Consider the following 20510-nt stretch of genomic DNA (forward strand, 5'->3'; position numbering starts at 1 on the left):
ACATTGGCCAATTTCACTTGACTCTGGAACATGGGCCGAGTTTCGGGATATTCTTTGCTAGTAATTTAAATATATTGAGCATTTCAAATATATGTATATAAGCTTAAGTTCCTATTTTCTTTTCTGTGCCCTGTAACCCTCCCCCTCCGTCTTCCTCTCAAATCCCGTGCTGCAGAAATACCTATCTATTCTTATACCAGCTTAGTCCGAAACATCTGCCTCTATTCCAGCCTCTGGTGGATATTTTGACAGTTGTCAGCTCTAAACCATCTGACATCTGTGCAAAAGGCTATCAGAGGCTGGAATAGAGGCAAATGTTTAGGTCTAATACCAGCTCTTACCTCTCTCCATATGAAGTCAAAGAACAATATATCACCCAGCCTTTACACAGCCCACAATACATTTCCATTTGAATGGCCGTAAGCAACCACTGAACGGGAGTGAGTAATCGATTTACACCTTTTGTATTGTTATTGATATTGTTCAGACTAAATCAATCACGAAGATCTATAGTAGACGTCAATAATTATCAGAGTTTACAGCATTTTACATCAATTAATGTCACTTTATGAACAAATAGAAAGCCTCGCTTGTGGTTAAACTCGGTTCATTCAGTTCCAGGAATTATTTACAACAGAAGAATAGGGATACATCAAACGATAATTTTCCACTGTCATATAGTTATAAACAATCAAATTAGCTCGATATTGTTATATTATTCTGATTTGAAATGCAAATCTAGATAATGAAAAAATTAATTAAAATAGATATTGTTTCGTTTTGTGTTTTTTCTGCAGACGATTCAATTTGTCATCCAATTATCAGTATGCGTATGTAACCTTTCCTTGCAGCATTTATAAATTTTAAGATCTTTTGTTTCAGCATTCAGCGACTATGAATTCGCATGCGATGAACACTTATAATTGAACGATAATTCATACCATCATGACCCAACACGACGATTTGCATAAGTGTAACGTGCTCTTACTGAGTATTTCTGTCTTTACCTTCAGATTTCCATTGTCTCCAAAACACACTATAAATAAGACTAAAGATGCTAATAAAAGGGGTACCAACCAGTGTATCCATGTATGTTGCTAGATTATCGATACCGTAGAAAATAGAAGAAGCAAATATTATTCATTGCTTGATAAAGACCAGAGAACACTGGTCGAAACGTCGCTCAAATAAAGTTAGTAATTGTAATCCATAAGAATTTTTTCATTATATCCAACACCTTTACTAAATGCCATTTAAAGATCAAATATAGGATAGTTTGCGATATCAGTTTTTGCAGAAAGTGGAAGTTAACTTGTCATCTACCAACAACTACCTAGTCTGTAATATCAGTTAGCTGGAAGAGGAAGTCAACTTGTCATCTACCAACAACTACCTAGTCTGCGTCGTCAGTTAGCTGGAAGAGGACGTTAACTTGTCATCTACTAACCACTACCTAGTCGGGGAAATCAATTTTATCTGGAAGCGAAAGTTAACTTGTCATCTACCAACCACTACCCAGTCGGGGATATCAATTTTATCTGGAAGCGAAAGTTAACATGTCATCTACCAACATCCGTGATATCAGTTAGCTGGAAGCGGAAGTTAACTTGTCATCTAACAACAACTACCTAGTCTGTGAAATCAGTTAGCTGGAAGCGGCAGTCAACTTGTCATCTACCAGCAACTACCTAGTCTGTGATATCAATTTTATCAGGAAGCGGCAGTCAACTTGTCATTTACCAACATCCGTGATATCAGTTAGCTGAGAGAGGACATTAACTTGTCATCTACCAAGAACAACATAGTCTGTAATATCAGTTAGCTGGAAGATGAAGTTAACTTGTCATCTATCAACAACTACCTAGTCTGAGATATCAGTTTTAGCAGGAAACGGATGTTAACTTGGACGTGCCATCTACCAACCAGCTAACCTACACGAAGAACGGACCCAGAAACTATTGACTTCTATTTTCTAGTATATCGAATATACCGTACCGTTCGCCATAATAATGCACGAACTTCAATAAAAAGCGACAAAATATGTCTGGCCCTTAGTGTGAAAATATTACATCCGTATATCACGTATAAGGAACTGGAAAGGGTTAAATTTGTCGGGCTAACACCGCACCAGTCATCATACTTTGTCTATTCTCACCTTCAGATAGATTATTTTACAAGATCAGCTTGTACTTGATGAGTATATCAAGTAATAGAAAGGTAATGGAATAAATGTTAACATACAATTTACCTGATGTATAATTAATACAAACCAGATGTTACCTTTTATCATTAAAATAATTTCCCTGACGATATCACACCCGTAACTCACGTCTAAGGAACTGGATAGGGCCTATTTTGTCAGGCTGACGACACCCTAGGCATCGTACCTATTCCCACCCGAATCTACCCCCCACCTATTCATGAATGTTAACATACAATTTACCTGGTGGCTAATTAATACAAACCAGATGTTACCTTTTATCATTAAAACAATTTCCTCTTGCGATTTTAAACTATTTTACTGACATGTTTGATAAGAATCTTATTACATCTAAAGGTAACAGGTGAACCGTATTAAAATCGATTGGAGTTATGATTCAAAATAAATTATAATTGCATAGGAAGTGACAAACTTTTATATTCGTTAGGTACTTGTACGTCATCAACCCCAATGTGGTTATAATCAAACTATATATGAGTCGACTTTCTCCCTGAGGACCCACAGTACGGTTAAAAAGCAGCCCTAAATTCAATTATACCTTCCCACAACAATTTCGCAATAGAGTGCGAAAATGCATTTCTCTTTGGGGAATACCAGTCGATTAAAGGTGAAGCCAAGTGAACCCAGTATACACTGTATGGCGTTGCCCGTTTTTATCAGCCCAGTGAGGTACATGCAAGTTGAATATCAAACCTTATATCATTTCACCATTCTAACAAGCAAATTGGCCAAAGGTACAGAAACTTCCTTTATGGAACTGTGAACAGATTAAGTCACTATATATCTTTCAACTTTGACCAATATTAAGTTTCCAATAATATTATGAACACCTTCGACTTCACACTCGTTCAGTACGAGCATTAAGAAACAATAAGCGAGGACAATGAACGTTAATGGCTAACCTACAACCACCTTACCAGACAAAGAATGTAATTATGAAGAGAAAATGTAATATAAAGAGAAGACTGAAAGGTAAATCTTGTAAACATATGACTCTCGAGAATTTCTTCTCAATGTTTAAATGTAAACAACCATCTCGAATTATCTTATGAACATAGAGTCGGTAGTAAATGTTATAAACAAAATGATATTTTTAATCTTTATTCCTGTCGATAATAGGTGTGACTCATGAATGACATTAATGTAAAAATATTCGGGGGTCCTTGATAAAAATAAATACTAATACCAAATCCGTGTATGCAAGAGAATTCCCTTAATAAAAATCTCCAAAGTATGGCAAAATCGAGAGTACAAGTTGTGTAGTAGTGGACCCCTCAAAGGAGAAGTACCATCAGGCGTTTCGAAAAGAGTAAGTAGAGGCATATTGCGGACTGTGGAGTTTCAATGTGGTTTGGTGGTCATTTTGCATTTCACGTCGATGAATTTTGGTGAAGTTTAGTTTCTGAACGGAATCATAATAACAAGATTTCGCAACAAAAAAATATCTTATATAGAAATTTGTTTTGGGTCCCTCAATAGATATCCATCATTTGACCATGATGATACCGAAAATACTAAAGAGTTAACCCAATGTTACGATCTTACTCGAGTAATCAATTAACCAAGCTTCGAAGATCTTGGAAAACTATTGACAAAATCGTCCGAATTTCATCAGCCCCACCCCATCAACTTGCTTCTTTAATAAGAGGTTCGACAAATTGCAGTATCAACACAAGAACCCCCGTGTGTATAAGGAGGGCATCTAGTTGCACCAACGTTTCTGCATGGTAGAAATAGAAACAGGTGCATAAAGAGTCTCTGAAAAAGAGCTGAAATGTTATTTCTTAATAGGGAATGGGCGTCATTTTGAGGGGGTTGAACTTAGTTTAAGTGATGCCTCAGGGTCCAAAGAAACTGCTGTTACAAATAACATCTTTATATGTCCTTCACAAAGAGCAAATAATTGGTTCAGGTGATAGTATTTTGTAGGATTGTCGCTTTTTAAAAGACTTGAATGGAATTTTAAATCCCACTTTTCTAATCTACTCTGCGAAAATGTTTCTTTCACCGATGTACTCTATGTCTTCCAAGTGATCTTTAACGCACAGACATTCTGTCTACCAACACCAACACATTTTCCAATCCCCTTGCTATTCCTACTTTTCTGAGTGAGTATATTTTTTTTCGATTCCTAAGTCAAGATATCAAGTGATCCTTAACGTATATTAATTCTGACTACCACACCCGTGGCTATGGAGGGGAATTGCACCCCCGAAAAATTGGATTACAATATTCGTTCAACAAGCTTTATAACACTGTGGCTTCTTTTCCGCTGAAGAGAACAATATCTAAATGAGAAATTACTCGAGCTGTAATAGACTTCTAAAAATATATGTTTTCATTCAATAGAGATTGAATAGAATAGATCAAAGATTTCCGAGTCAATATGACCCCGGGACAAATCAATCTATTCTTCATCAAGATGTTTTATGTAGCTCTATTGAAATTTATAGATTTTGACTGAACGATGGTTGAAATTATAGATTTTGACTGTGAGGTATGTTTAAAGGGGGAGTCTTATTTTAAAGTAGGTCGGAAAGGTAAGGTGTTGAAATTAGTTAAACTATAGACAAAAAAACAAGGACAAATTACAACAAATTAAGCTTGTACAAATACACAGAAATATATAGCACATACATGTATTTATGTACGTTTTTTTGAATAGAAATGTTGTATACTGCCCTTTACGTTATAGATTTCTTCTTTACGTTATAGATTTCTTCTTTACGTTATAGATTTCTTCTTTACGTTATAGATTTCCCCTTTGCGTTATAAGTTTATTTTATAGATTTGTGTATTATATATTGATTTTACCCTGAAATATTAATGCGATCCTTCAAATATAAATTAACTGAGTCAATTATTTATATTTATATATATCTATGTAGAAATAAACAATAAGTACTGTTAGAGGAATACTGAAGAACGATTTGGAAAAGTTTCAAATCGAATTAAAGAAACGTCTCGTTTAAAGAACTAATGATATTTAAATTTAAAATTTGAATGCGTTGGACTATTGCTCCAATTAAAATGCAGATTTACATCATCTCTATCTTTATACTGGCCGATTAGTAGAGCAACTGTCCGTGGGTCATGGTTGTCATTATGATCATTGAAATGTGATACTCAGATCACCAAAAGTTTAGATTCACTTGCATTCTGTTAAAACAATTAATGTAATAATATTTTGTATTGGTATATTAGCTGACATCAATTAAAAACTTTAACTCCCTATTTAAACGATTCTTAATGACATTGAAGAAGATCAGAAGGGCCGGTTCAGGGTTTGTTGGTTGGACTGTTTAAGGATATTGATATCTGAGAAGATCTGGCCAAACGCTGGATGTAATCGACAAGAGCGTAAAAGTACTACTGGTTGCCCGCCTTTACTGTCATAGAACTGTTATATTTTGTAGGTCTTCAAACTAAATATGGTGTTGTGGCGGCCCAGAGCGATTGGAATTTGACAAATCCAAAGAATATATATTATTATCAATAATAAGAATTGAAGAAACAGTTTCATGGAAATAAACAATTTTATTACAAATAGAAACAAGTTATTGATTCGTTCAGTTATTTCTTAATTTCAGGTGTAAAAGTGTTACAAGACATCATTATTTAATAAAGAAGGGTTGGGTTAAGTCTTAATTAAAAATGATTAATTAATGAAATCCAAGGTAAACAATATAAACAAGTGTATATTCTGACACTTTTCAACAGCACTATAGAGATCGATCTATGTCTGTTTCTTATACAATACTGGTATTAATGTATTAGTTTATCTTCATATTATACATTTAAAGGCTCTATGCCTAGTTCCCGGAAGAGAAGACACTGATTAAAGTGTCTAGCTTTAGGCTAGGACATCTTCACCATATCAGGTCATATCTTATACCTTGACTGCAATAGATACTTTTCTTGTATCATGGCAATTTGAAATTATTTACTTTCTTTCTGTCGCGGGCAATGGTTGGATGTATTCGCTGGCGTCAGTCCAATCAAATCGTTGCATTCTGTGATTCAAGAATATTGGTCATTGCAGTCAAGGTATAAGTACGAAGATCTTAATAGCTTGACATCGTGAAGATGATGTTATGTTTGCATTCCTGATGCACATACTTCCCCTTTTAAACCCAACTGAAGGTGGGTATAAAATCCAAATAGACTAACCGCACAATTCGGCTAACCGAATGTAAAATATGGCGCATTGCATGTATGTTACGGCTTATTAGATTTTATTACAGCGGAACGAAAGTATTGGCTATGAAGATTGCTCTGCAGATCAGCAGATTCTCCTTACATAACCCCCAACCCTCATAACCACTTTTCAATTTGGGTTACTCTGTGGAAAATGGTGAACATAATGTTGTTATAATTAGCTTGTATTATATAATAATTGAATGATAAGTTAATTGGTATTATTAGGCCTCCTAATTAGTCATTATTAGTAATTACGACTGAAGTTATACTAATTATTTTGTTAGTCAACACCCACCTGTTACATATTGAATGTACATTCATTTTTTCTGATTTTTTCGATATTTATTTGAACAATGGGAAATGTTCAAAACCAACGCCAATAGTTTATAATCTGTTCAGAAAGGTTTTGAGAACGCAGTCCAGTGTGACGACCATTCGATGGACACAGTAAAGCCTCTAATATATACGCTGATGATTTAGTAATAGGCAGTTGGCGTAGCGAGGATTTCATCTGACAAGCCCATCTGGGCGGCCCGGAAAATTTTCTTATGTGGGAAGCAGGTGAATACATCTAACGCGATTTTGGAAGATCATCGATCATGGATATTGAGATCATCTCATCTATAAGACGGAATTGCAAACTGAGTTAAAGTCAAATAGAAAGAAATAGAAAAAAAACTGAGTGCACGCGTACCAAACTGTTCAATACCCTACATTTTATCACCGATGTCAGAGCGATTTCGAAATGTTACTGAATGATAAAAACTGACTTACCTAATCCCGGTAGGATTATATTACAAATTAGACATATTACTGCTAATGGTTTGGACATGGCGGGGATAGAGTCTCTCAAACTCTTATCACCCTCACTTTTATGCACTTCTTCTTTAGATCTATGGTGCGTTGAGATGGGCGGGGGGCCAGTGAGGTACCCGGGTAACACTGGGCGACCATAACCCTGCATCTGTTTTCTCTGTAGGCGAGGGGAGGGCGAGGGTGTGGTGGACCCTCCACTGTACACCACTTGCATATTGACTGTAATATGTTTTCCCACAGAAACGTATTTGGTATTACGATGATTTAAATTCACAAAATTTCAAATAGACATTTTAAGCATCACTTGTTTATGGAGAAATATATCACTTCTGGTGTTCCAAACCACGTTGTGGATAACTGATACAATGTAGCTTCCGCGTCACTTTTGGGGTGGCTTCCAAATCCACATTTTAAGCATCACTTGTTGAAAATTTTGACGAGATGTGTCACTTCCGGTTCTCCCAAACACGTTATGGATCACTGATACACTGTAGCATCCGTTTTACTTTTTAGGTGATTTCAATTCAAAAAATCCAAATCCACACTTTTAGCATCAATTGTTCATATTTTTGACGAGATGCATCACTTCCGGTTTTCTGAACCACGTTATGGATCACCAGTACACTTTAACATCAGTGTCACACTTTTTAACTCTGAACACTCGAATGCGTTCAGTAAAACTGGCAGGTACTCTGTATCTCGCAGTAAAACCATTAACTCTTGTGATTGGCTTCTGTTGTCACACAAAAATAACAGAAAAATATCCACCAAGAACAACGAATAGGAGTTGAAACAAAACGCATCTGACGTCTAAGAATTATCATAGTTTCCTAATAAGTTAATACATTATCATTTTCTTCTTTGATTTAGTTCAGTCAATTTAAGCATCACGATTCTAATACACATAACCTGCACCAGTTTCTATTGTTGAATAGTTGTTACCTATGAAGCTATTGTACAACTTTTTGCTTTTCAATCACCCTAATGAATGATTCTTAACTAAAAACTATTCCTTTCAAAAGAAAACCAGAGTTTTTAGCTCAGTTCTATCCTGTATCTCTCAGCATGAAACACGCCGAACTCGATTCAACATGTGTGTCAGCCGACTGTAATAGTCAATTCTATTGTTTGGTTTTCTATCAATAGAACGTTAAGGTAATTGTCAGTTATATTGTTTAGTTACCATGTTTTTCCAATAAAATATGTTCAAAGTACATATAAAGTATATAAGAAATCTAATACATAATTCAATATGTAATTCAACAACGATATTTCGCCAACAGATTCTCTTGAGCACTATAAAATTGGTGGGTTTTTTTCACTGCCTCTGTAGTATTATGCCTATTATTTCTTCAACTTTGTTTACTTTTCAAAACGGTATCAAGTTCTGCATTGAGGTGAATTTAGATCTTCATTGCTAAAACTTCTCGAAGCATAAGCCAAAGTGCTATAAAAAAAAAAGAGGGTTCTCATTAAGACTATGTCCACCAAAATTAAATATTCGCCTAGCTATTCGTCCACCGTTATATAACTAAACACTATCTGGACTTTATATCGACGATATAGCACAAGACCGGAGTTTTAAGAGGCACTTTAGAACCTGTTCTAGCAGAGCACTGTAAACAATGTAAATGGCATTTAGAACGAACTTATGTTCAACTTGTATAACTAAACTGTACACTTAACAAATTCAACAAAGCTTGTAACGTTCTGAGAGCTATTGATGCGGTTGAAGTTATCTTGGTACATCTCACGACTTGCAAAATTAAAGATTATGAAATGAATTGATTGCATTCGGTGTATAAAAAAAGTTTCAGATAAAAAAACAGTCCATTATCATAGGAAAGATTTTTGTTTTGTTGTTGTATGAAATCAAGTTGTTAAAATTATCATATGTAAATGGAATCTTGGGATCTGTGGTAAGGTACTTGTTCATCAAAGCATCACATGTGTAGAGACACTTTCGTCCTAACTGAAATTTCTTAAAGCTATTCTCGGAGTATCAACAGGGCATTTGAGCCCACGTATTGCACATTGCTTTAAGTCAAAACACAGTAAAGGCTCCACGCAAGCATGTAGCATGTATCACATGAAAAGATGTATCCCAATAGCACACAATGAAACACTCTGGCTATATAAAGCTTGGCATGACAGGTTAGCTTAATAACTTAAGACAGTTCAGCTATGATATTCCCATTAGCTATTCCTTCAATACATCAACTTTATACTTTCACTTTATGTTACTGTCAGTCATCGTATTATTAGCTTTCTATAAGATACAGGTAAATTTAGTATCATACTAATACAATACTGTCAATACGCGTCAGTATACACATAGATAGCTACTTCACATAGTCGAGTTTCAAACTGACGATTCCAATTCCTATGCTATCCTTACAAATCCCTATAATGTCTACTATGAAATGACATCCTACTAAGACTAAACTATAGCTTAATCGATTTGTCATCTGTCTTTAGTTACCCTCTTGCTTGGTTTCTCTCTCTCCAGGGCTCGTGCTATGACTGTTGGGTATTCTGTGTAACAGATGGTATGAGCCGATTCTCAAGGTAGATTGACTTTAGTCATTGATAACAATATAGGCATAATACACACGAGGTTAGTATTAGTCAAGATTATGAGATTCACAGTGATAGCTATACTTACCGTTAGTGGCGGCGACTGCCTCTTGGAACTGGGGGTACGGATAGGAGACAGACTTGCGTAATGGGAAGTGAGCATCTGTCTGGTTTGAGATAAAAGATGCTGAAGCGCTTAAATCCTAACGGCACCAACCGGAAGTAACATATGGCGCGAAAATAGAGGTTACTTATTACACGGATATATTTCTTACGGCAGAACGGAATCAGACCCATAGCCAAATTGATTGTTCGGAGGGGCAAGTAATATATCCAGAGCAATGGTGCATAGTTGCAGTTATTTGCAGAATTGGTCGGTTGTTAGAATTTTTTCAGAAGGTGGGGGGATCCATTACGGGTCTGAACGGAATTATCGGTGAAGTCAATATCATGGAGAGTTATTTTAACATTTTTTAATTCTCATGCTGAACAGGATCAAGAAATGAAAATAACCACCAATATTTTTTGCTAAACTGGTAATACTTTAGAATACCAACTATGAGTGGGTGATTATAAACTTGTAAATATGTTTTTCAGTATACTGAATCAATTTGCGATAATGAACAAAGAAAAAAACTTTAGTTTAAGGATAACAACTTACAGGATCCGTTCTACCACCTGGTCTAAGCATTGGCCAGCCCGGATTCATTGTTCCCTTTAACAACTGGGTCATCTAGAATAGTGAGGAAGTTGACTAATGCTAGAAGTCCAGATTCTAAGAACTTCATCTTCATCAGAAACTATTACTACCAATGATGTAACCTTGTATAAGTCATCTTTCCTCATTATTCCAGTCGACCCAATTGTAACTGGGTATACTTAATCCGGGAAAGGGTTAACCAGTTTAAATAAATTGGTTGTATCTTTCGTCCTTTCTTTGAAAATTAAAGCAGCTTGCCTCTAACCGATTGCGCTACAACCCGTCCTTGGGAATAATTATCTAGAACCGATTTCCCTTGTCACCTGACAAGGTAATACGTGATATATGATGGTGATCTGTGTCCCTCAACACTCATTAGACAGGCTATTATATATATCATAATGGAATGCATTACAATACTTTTAGTAATGATACTCACTTGGGTTTAAATATTTAAGTGCTAACGCGACATACGGTAAAGTTCTTACGGAGGGGCATTAAGGGCCACCCCCCCCCCCCCCCCACACTCAAGAACTGCAATGTTCCAGTGGAGCAAAAATCAGACAAAACTTTATGTTTTGGGAAGAATTTTTTCGGCTGACGGATGAATTCGCTGCTAATTCGTAAACTAAAGTACTCAATCATGTACACTATCTGGTATTCAATAACTGAAAGTTATTAATTACTGTTTGTACCATTAGCACATTGTCGAGATTTTTTAACTGGCCATCCGCATCACAGATGGTTAATTTGCTTGTAATAAAGTTCAACTCAAAATGTCTGTCATAAGCAACAACCATAGTATCCATCGACTAAAATCACTTTGTTTTCTTTCGATTCTGTTCTTTAGATCAACGAGCTCTGATCTTAGTGTTAAATATGCAACTAAACACAGTTCAGAAGTCAATTCCTGCCACCACCAGTCCGTAATTACAGACTTTCAACAGTTCTACATCTGTGGCATTCCATAACCTTGAGCCAGTTCAAAATTTACTTCTTGTAATCTTCCAACACCCATGTTTTTGTACCATCTCAGTCTGTGGTTCCATAAATTCCGTAAAATACTTTAGCAGAGTATTGCATCAGTGACGTCTCTAGGAAACATCAGATGAGGGGGCAAGCAGGGGGCACAGGCCACTCTTTCGCTAAATGATAAAAAATGGGGGGCAAACGCAACATAACATGTTTCCCTCAATGGATGGAACTCCAAAAAGAGTAGGATAATGCTGCTCTCCTTGCAAAATTTCCTTCATTGCACCCTGCATAGGATTGTCCGTCTTCATTAGCCCACATGGTGCAGAGAAGTAAGACATAAAACTTCATTCATTTCGTTTCCATTTCCATTGCATTCAGCGATGTTTAAAATATTGTTGATCATAATCACAATCATAGTATGTCAACACCAGGATTAATGGGGTGTAAAAATTCTTATTATTTTTAAGAGAGAATTTTAGATGATAATTCCAGAATGTGTGATCTTTTTTCAAATGAATAAATAAGTATTTTTAATAGAAATAAAGTCCCTTGTGACTAAAAGCAGACGAATTAAAACGGTTCTATTCATATTCAACCCATTCCAACACGGTTAATCACCAACAGACAGTGTCAAAACTAATATCATGTGCTTTTTAAAAGTCACTGGAGAGTTCCTTTCTAGACTATTATTAAAGGATTAGTCTATACTACCTCTTACAATGGACATATAATTTGAAGTCTCAAAATTGGTCAAGAAGATTTAGTGTATATATTCATCAGTTGAACGCACCAGTGATAAACAAAGACTCATTTTGGCCCAGTATAACAATTTCAATTTTTTGATCAGCCTAATTCTAGAGATGGTATACTTTTAATAACAACATATGAAAAAAATTGTGTAGCCACCTTACCTAATTACAGTTACATTTGTTACTCTAATAGAAGGTTCATAAGGCACCCTACGATCAATTTAATACACAAAATAAATGCAAAAAAAATGCTTACAACAATATGTAAAGAAGTGGCCATATTTTCCTTTCTTTACCAACCTCCACTCCCATGGCGCTGTATCTGGTTCAAAATAGGATCCAAATCAGGTTGTATAAATTCTTAAAATCACGTGGCCATCATTAGAATTGACTTATCTTATATAATCGAAGTAATTTTATGTATAATATCTCCTGTATTAATTACTTTTTTCAATGTGTGTTTTTCTAGAACATAATTTATACCGTAGACTTTGTAGAACGCAGAACTCGGATTGTAAACTTCACCACTGGATCGTAATTACGGAAATTAAATTAGTTCTCGTAACATTTTCTGCATACCCTTATCACAAGTGTTTCTAATGAAAATAAAACTGCCCCAAGGAAGGATAACTCTGTACAGTATTTTCTTCTACAGACTACAATTCCTTATGAAATGAATGTAGTTTTACGTCCTACTTTTCTGTAAACAATTCCTTATGGATTTGTTTATATATTTATATTATGTGTATCAATATGATTATGAAGGTGATACATGTCGAATTTGGTGATAATCCTATAACTATTTCTGAGATATAAACAATATAGTAGGACTCTACAGACTACAATTACTTATGGATTGTTTTGATTTTTTGTGTCAATATTATTTTTGGTCCGAAATGCATTGTGTCGATTAAGCGCATTCATGTTGTAAGCAATATAGTGCAATAGAGCCTACAGTTCTTGTGGAATTATAGAAAACCACGAAAAAAATTAATATTGTTTATATCTCAGAAGTAATAATAGGATCATCAATAAATTCGATATGTATCATCTTCATAATCATATTGATACACATAATAAAAAAAACACACACACCTCGTGGAAGTATTCTCTTTAATGTTGTCCAACAATATTGGATATATTACCCCAGTGATATCTGATATCGTCCCATGGGATTATATCTGATATCACCCTCTGACGAGGAAATAAATAACAAACATGGTTTTGACTGTTAATATATTATTTTGATATTATATAAATAACAACAAATGACTCGGATGAAGAATTAATTACTGCAAGCCAAATAATAGAAAATACCCTCTTGTAGGTTTTTATTCCTGAAAATATAAATTACATCTCAAATTATACATACCGGTAATTTTCCAGACTCTGAAAGTTGTCGTCTGGCTCAGAGACAGACAAACTATGTCGTGTTTTATGGATATTTTCGCATCTCCGGAGGTGCATATAATTCGAAAACAACTAATGACTATCATTCCATCATTTTGTTATTCCAGCTTTTTTCTTCAAAATATACTTATATAATACCGTTACTGACAATTTCCAATGACAAATGTCTTGTTATAAACATATTCTTTAGAATTTGTATACCAACTTTGTTCCTGGAATTAAAGGGGAGTAACAGGATTTCTTTGCTGCCACAGGATTTTCAGACAACAATGATATAACATAAGCTCGCTTGTAACCAGATTTTCTTTTTTCAATACGAATAACACAATATTTTCCAGAAGTTCCGATTCTGAACTTCCATATAAAAATTGAATTATTTTGAATTATAGTTGTTGATGCTGGTGTTTGGGGTTCCGAAATGAGATCTTGCTAGGAAACAAAATCAGCCAAAGGTCATTTTCTGTATGTTCCATGGGATCTCCAGATTTAAATTCGGCTCACTGAATTTATGGGGAGAATATCCTTAAAGTAATGATTAAGTCATGTCGAACAAGAAGGACAAGATACTTGCTCGCCAGTCTATCGGTACATCGCAATAGGGGCTCCAAAGAATAGTGTTCTCATGTACTATTTATATTTTGCTTGGGCTGTTGTTTTTAACATGAAACGATAAAATAAGTAGATTTAAAGGGTCTGTAAGACTGATCAATGGTCTAGTAAAATATTTTTAGAGAACTCAAAACGTTTGTTGACAAGACTTTGTTACCCAAAACTAAAATAAATGTTCAACGATAATTTCTATGAATCTGTTTAATAAACTATTTACAATTCCAAAACAAATCACAAATATTAATATAATAACAAACATGTTGAAATATTGGACGGTGCTATTGATGGATGTCAGCAGGTTGATTTCGTTCGCGTCTTTAATGTAGTCACTCAATTTTTTGCAACTCATAACAAAACGTTTGCAAAATCAATAAATTACTATACAAATTCAATCACATAAAAAATAATGCGTTTAGCGTTCGCTAAGCGACATTCTAGAGTTTAGATATCGCGTCGCATCGCGCTTAGCCAATCGATACGCGTCGCGTCGTTTAATATGCCTTAAGAAATACTCAATTCCAAAGTCAGCCGTTCAAAATATCAAAAAATCATCAACAAATGCCTGCACGATATTTCCACAGAATGGATACAATTCAATGGCTTGAGATCAATCAAATGGTAATTGAATTATTTCGAAAATTCTAAACATGTTCTTCACTTCAGACATGAATAATAACTACTAACAGTGAAATCAGGCTTGTTAGGAACAAATATAATTTCAATATAAAACCTTTCCGTACTCTGCATTTGAGAGAAGCCCATCCAAAATAAAGATTATGTGGAAAGTTTTTTGAAATTATAAAAGTACAGTTTCTGTCAGCGAGTATAATATAATATTTACACACATTTGAGTTGACCTCTTGAAATATCCACCTTCAATTTATTTTTAAATTCAAACCATAAAACATAATCATGAACATAATGAGAGTTCCTCTTAAAACAAAATACCAAGATAACAAGTTATGCTTTAATTTAAACAAAACTGTACCACAGTGCTTATCATAACAAAAATGGATTGATTGAATTCTTCTTGTTGGTATTTTAGAAGGGTGGGTACAGATTCCGAACCGACAAATCGCGCTATCCGGATAACTGGAAGTATATTTGATAATCAATAACTTAAGTAGTGTCTATTTTTCGCAGTATTGTACTTCCGGTTGGTAGGTATGGATTTTATACTCAAGCCTCTAAAAGTCAACACCAATTATACATTTATTTCCTACGTCGGAAATTTCGTAAAATATAATACAAGATAAGATTATCAAATTCAAAAACAAATGTTACAATTCTTTTTCTGAGAGATTAATATACAAAGGCTACAATTTTCTTCTGTAATAGAAATATTAAAAAGAGGAACTTTGGAATAAAACAAACAAAATTATAGACTAACATAACACACTCACTTGGCGTTAAAAATACCAATTAAATAATATTTCCCGTTCCAACAATATCACAATCAATATTATGCTATATACAATAATATTTGTATAAAATATAAATCTTGTATATACAATGCAAGTTTGGTGAAAACAAAAAGGGATATACTGGTGTAATTTATTTGCTATACACTTCAGAACGTTATATTATCTATAGGGTCTGATAAACTAAAGAATTTGACCGTTGTAACCTTTTCTTAATTTTTTAGTGTAAAATTAAGCAAACTATTTAATTATTTGTTTTTTTTCTAATAATTATCAGGTATTCTTAATCATATCATAATATTCTTATTGCATATAATTAAGAGTTTGAGCTAAGCATAAATGTCCATGTATGTACAGTCTGGATAAACAAAAAAATACTTTTTGACCTTTCTTGATCGGTCACTCATTGGAATTCTGCTGATAATTCTCTTCTAATTTAGCTTATGAATTAATTATGGACATGTGAGACAAACTGGTATTTTTCCAAGTCATTAGATCATCTTTACTTTTTATTTATATAAGTATTAGCCTTTTCATTTCCACAAATGAAAATAAGGGAACCCATCTTTAAAAGAGTCGACTTGCGTTTGAAATTTTGCACCCGATAATGATAATTTAAACTATTAAACGTTGCGTAATACATGAGTCAACCGGTGACGACACGTAAAATGTTAACTTTTGATGTACAATAAAACTCAGGAGTAGAATACTACAAAAATACGCCCTGTTATCGAATGTTCCACTAACGCAACTTTATCATTTAAATAGTAACCATGCTTGCATACCATCGTGCTTTCAAATCACCATTAAATCATGGAATGTACAAAGCAAACCTGACTTTATGGCCTTCACAAATTGGTTAAAAAAATTAAAACTAATTCCTAAAACATATATACAAAAACTCTGCACGTCAAAATTAAAAATCACATATCAATCCAAATTGATATATCTATCCTACAAACACTTGGTAGTATCAACGGAACGGCCAAGGTCTCTTAAAGAGGTTTTCTAAACTTCATCTGTGTGATCGAGACACTGCTAGCATCGATTCCAATTTGTCTCTAGTTCTCGAGATTCCACTAAAACTAAACGTTTTACGGCGTATCTATCGCAAATTGACTCAAAACTTTTTGTGATAATGGCGTCAACTACAATCAAGCATCATTTATAATTACAAGAACCACACACATGTGGTGAAAAAAATGGAATGATGTAAATAAAAGCCATAGATAGCCCCGATACACAGAAAAAGCCTAGAAAACATCTTAACAATCCCTTTAATATCATACAACCAAAACATTTTGTGCGTTCGTAATAATCCAGCGATACAATTTGATTCAGAATAGTCCTTCTTCTTAGGCTCTCGTGCATCACAAAATATCATAAACGAGCACGAAATATTTGTGCTTTCAAGTTCGTACGTTCCCATAGCATCATAGTACCACAATATTTTTCGAACCGAAACAAGCTAAAAAAATTCTGCACACGTTACTTCCAGCAAACGGAATAAAATATTACACGATCCGATAGTTTCACCCACGGACGGAAAAGAAGCAGCATTAGAAACCGTCAAATCATCGGAAGTTCAATATCACTGACCACAGCGTGGAAGATTGACTACTATACTGTTATAGGTACAAAATAATTTCAGCAGTTATATTATACACGCTTTGAATCACATATACTGTTTGTTGAAAGGAGTTGTCTTATCTTGAACGGTTTCTGGAATCTGCTTTAGGAGGCGGTGAAGGTCCTACTCTTGGACGCATCAGTTTTTGTGGTTCATCTTTTTTCATACAGTTATTTGTACAACATAAACACCATAGTAATACAATCAATATGATGGTGCCGAAAAAGAATCCGAAACCAGAAGCTAAACCATTGATCATATCGTCTGTCAAAAACGCTTCTTCCGACTGAAATAAAAGAAAAAACCATTTAAAAAACAAAAATACGCAAGGAAAATAAGTTACAAAAGCTTACTCTCGTCTGAATGCCTAAAGAACGGAACGTGAACAATTTAATTATCACATATTGACTAAATAGTGGACGCGGACCACAGAGTAAGCACCTTCATTAAAAAGAAGTAGGTACATATAGAAAAATCTCGAATTTGAACGGAATCGTCAATTAATAACAAATAATGATCGAAATTCGTAATGTCGTATACACGCTGGATCAAATTTTCGAAAAATATAAAATTTACAAAGACTTTAGCCCATTTTCTCAACTAGTTAAGCCAAATGATGCACTTTGATAATTTAAACCCATGATGGTCATTTTGCGTGATTTAATTATTGAAATATTTGTTTTCTATCTGAAGCATCGATCAAACTTAGAATAATCTATCAATAAATAATGAATCTGATCGTATTAACGCCTGCCATTAAGAAACGTCTTATAACAGAAAGATATCAACGTCAAATCACTTCTTAACCCAATTTCCTTTCTATCTTTTACGCATTTCCATACAGAGGTGTTTCTATCATTAAAGCCGTGATAATACCTTGACAATACCATGTATCATTGAAGTTTGTAAATGTAGCCATTTGATTGGATTGTACGCTACAGAATACCGATCATAATCCCCGATTTCACACACAGCCAAATGTTTTACAGCCTTTCTGATTGGCTGTATCCTTTATAACTTGACATTGTGTAGATGGGTAGGTCTAAGAGTTGACAACAAAGCCCTCATCGTTGCACAATGAAAATATTAGTTTTCTAGGGAAAAGAAATGACATGGTACATTGTAAGAAACTGAAAGAAACGAACGATGTATCTTAATGGCAATGATCTGTTCTAGATTATCAAAAAAAAAATATTTTTTTGTCAATTGGAATAAAGAGGAAAAATGACTCATTAAAGGTCCCAAGATAATCACACGCCTTTGATCATCGTAATTTGTTTGACGTAACCAAGGAAATAAAATTGTAAATCTCTAACCGACCGTTCTACAACCGTCCTCAACTTACTGCGTATGATTTTTCTGTAGTAGTAGAGATATACTCTGTGCTAGTTTCTGTAATAACTAAAGGAGTACTTGTGGTTACTTCCTCTTGTCGAGGCTGTTTACTCTCCGTACTGCTACCCGTTGTGCTATCTGTACTAACTGACATATCTGTGGTTGTTTCTGAAAGAAAAATTAGTTGAATAAATTCTTTGCTGATGGATATTTTGGTAAACGTTGTTTTTACCTAATCGAGATAATCATATAATTCCACCAGAGTAAATTGAGACAAGATATCGAGATTGGTAGAGACCATTGTCTCTTCATCTCTGAAACTATAACTACTATTGCTACTTAGTTGTCCCGTGATTTTAAGACCGACCAATCAACAGGCTTGAAAAAATGTTATTTTATTGGTAAAAATTCAGTCCCATACGAAGCTTTTTTTGAGGTCCCATATATGTATTGAAAAGAGGGGGAGATAGTTTACAAGATGATGAGTATTAAAAGGATATTCTAAAAAAACGTTTAGTTTTTTTGGCCTTTAAAGATGGGTTCCCTTATTTTCATTTATGATATACTTATATGAATAGAATGTAGAGGTGTTCTAATGACCTAGAAAAATACCAGTTTGTCTCACATGTCAGAAAATTACCAGCAGAATTCCAATGAGTGACCGATCAAGAAGGTCAAAAAGTTTTTTTGTTTAGCCAGACTGTACTTACATGGACATTTATGATTGGTTAAAACGCTTAATTATATGCAATAAGAACATAATGATATGTATAAGAATACATGATAATTCATTAGAAACACCAATTAATCAAAAAGTGTGCTTAATTTGACACTAAAAAACAAGGACACCCATCTTTAAATCCGATGACCCTAAATGACCTTGGAACCGACCGAGTATCTCGGATTATAAAATATAAGAATGAAGATAAAAGATTCACATGGAAATAAAAATCGTTAACAATAGATTAGAATATCTTTCTATATTCTTTAACAATACTGTCACTATAGTTACAAATTCCTTATATATCTACAAGAAGCATGCTAAATCGATTAGAATATTGAAAAAGAAAATAACAAAGGGATTGGATTGTTGATATATACATGGAAAACAACCGTTTCTGCTTTTCTTTCTTTTTTATAGGTATTTTTATCATTTTCTTAGTCGCAGGGCACGATGTTTCAGTTCGTATGCCGAGGATGGTTAATGTTCGATTCCGGCTGCAGGAGATATTCCAGATGGTACTTTCGGACTCTGTGTGAGAACCTCAGAGTAACTGGGCTGACAAATATGTACCACTGTCCAAACCAAATGTTCCTCAAAACAACGAAAACAGCACCAAAATTTGTCAAAAGACGTCTTGGGTTCTTGTATATTTTGAAAATCGCATGCATATTATTAACGTGCATATTTCAAATGAATGCAATGAAATGTTTTCTGTAATTACAAAGAAAAAGCAAAATCCGAAACATCTAGATTTTATCATATTGCCAGATAATACTCTATTGCCTTACAAGGGCATAACAACACAGCTGATATATGCATGGTGATATAAACACAAGCCATGTTTATGGTAACCAGTGTATTCATACTAATATGCTTCAATAGCTCTCATGGTGAACATTATTCTTAATAATTCATATCTGTCACTTTACCATCCCTTTAAAATAAATAATGCAACAAAAGGAAGACGAATGATGGTCAACCGTAAAGATGTCATTAAGTGCTTAGTTGTACCAACTACCATTGCTGGATTTCAAACCATTAGCTCTATAGACGATCTTCTTCACTGAGGCGATAACGACAATTTTTAAGAGAAAGGGAGCAGAAAGCAGTACGTTATATTTCAAGAACTGTCCAAGGTTCTAT

At 34.4% G+C, this 20510-nt stretch overlaps 2 protein-coding genes across 2 annotated transcripts; both read right to left on the bottom strand.

Annotated features, from left to right (window-relative positions):
- Positions 1 to 6160: 6160 nt before the first annotated feature.
- LOTGIDRAFT_169805 (hypothetical protein) lies at positions 6161 to 12550 on the bottom strand (the record flags this gene model as incomplete). Its single annotated transcript, XM_009068100.1, has 5 exons — positions 6161 to 6234; positions 7196 to 7456; positions 9903 to 9981; positions 10476 to 10547; positions 12539 to 12550. The coding sequence occupies 5 exons, from the start codon at positions 12548 to 12550 to the stop codon at positions 6161 to 6163; spliced, it is 498 nt and encodes a 165-aa protein (XP_009066348.1).
- Positions 12551 to 17384: 4834 nt separating this feature from the next.
- Positions 17385 to 18797, bottom strand: LOTGIDRAFT_169806 (hypothetical protein; the record flags this gene model as incomplete). The annotated part of the gene is made up of 2 exons (XM_009068101.1): positions 17385 to 17594; positions 18654 to 18797. 2 exons carry the CDS (start codon positions 18795 to 18797, stop codon positions 17385 to 17387), a joined length of 354 nt encoding a protein of 117 aa, XP_009066349.1.
- Between the last annotated feature and the right edge of the window lie 1713 nt (positions 18798 to 20510).

Source organism: Lottia gigantea, assembly GCF_000327385.1.
Source record: "Lottia gigantea unplaced genomic scaffold LOTGIsca_89, whole genome shotgun sequence".
NCBI classification, from domain to species: Eukaryota; Metazoa; Mollusca; class Gastropoda; family Lottiidae; genus Lottia; species Lottia gigantea.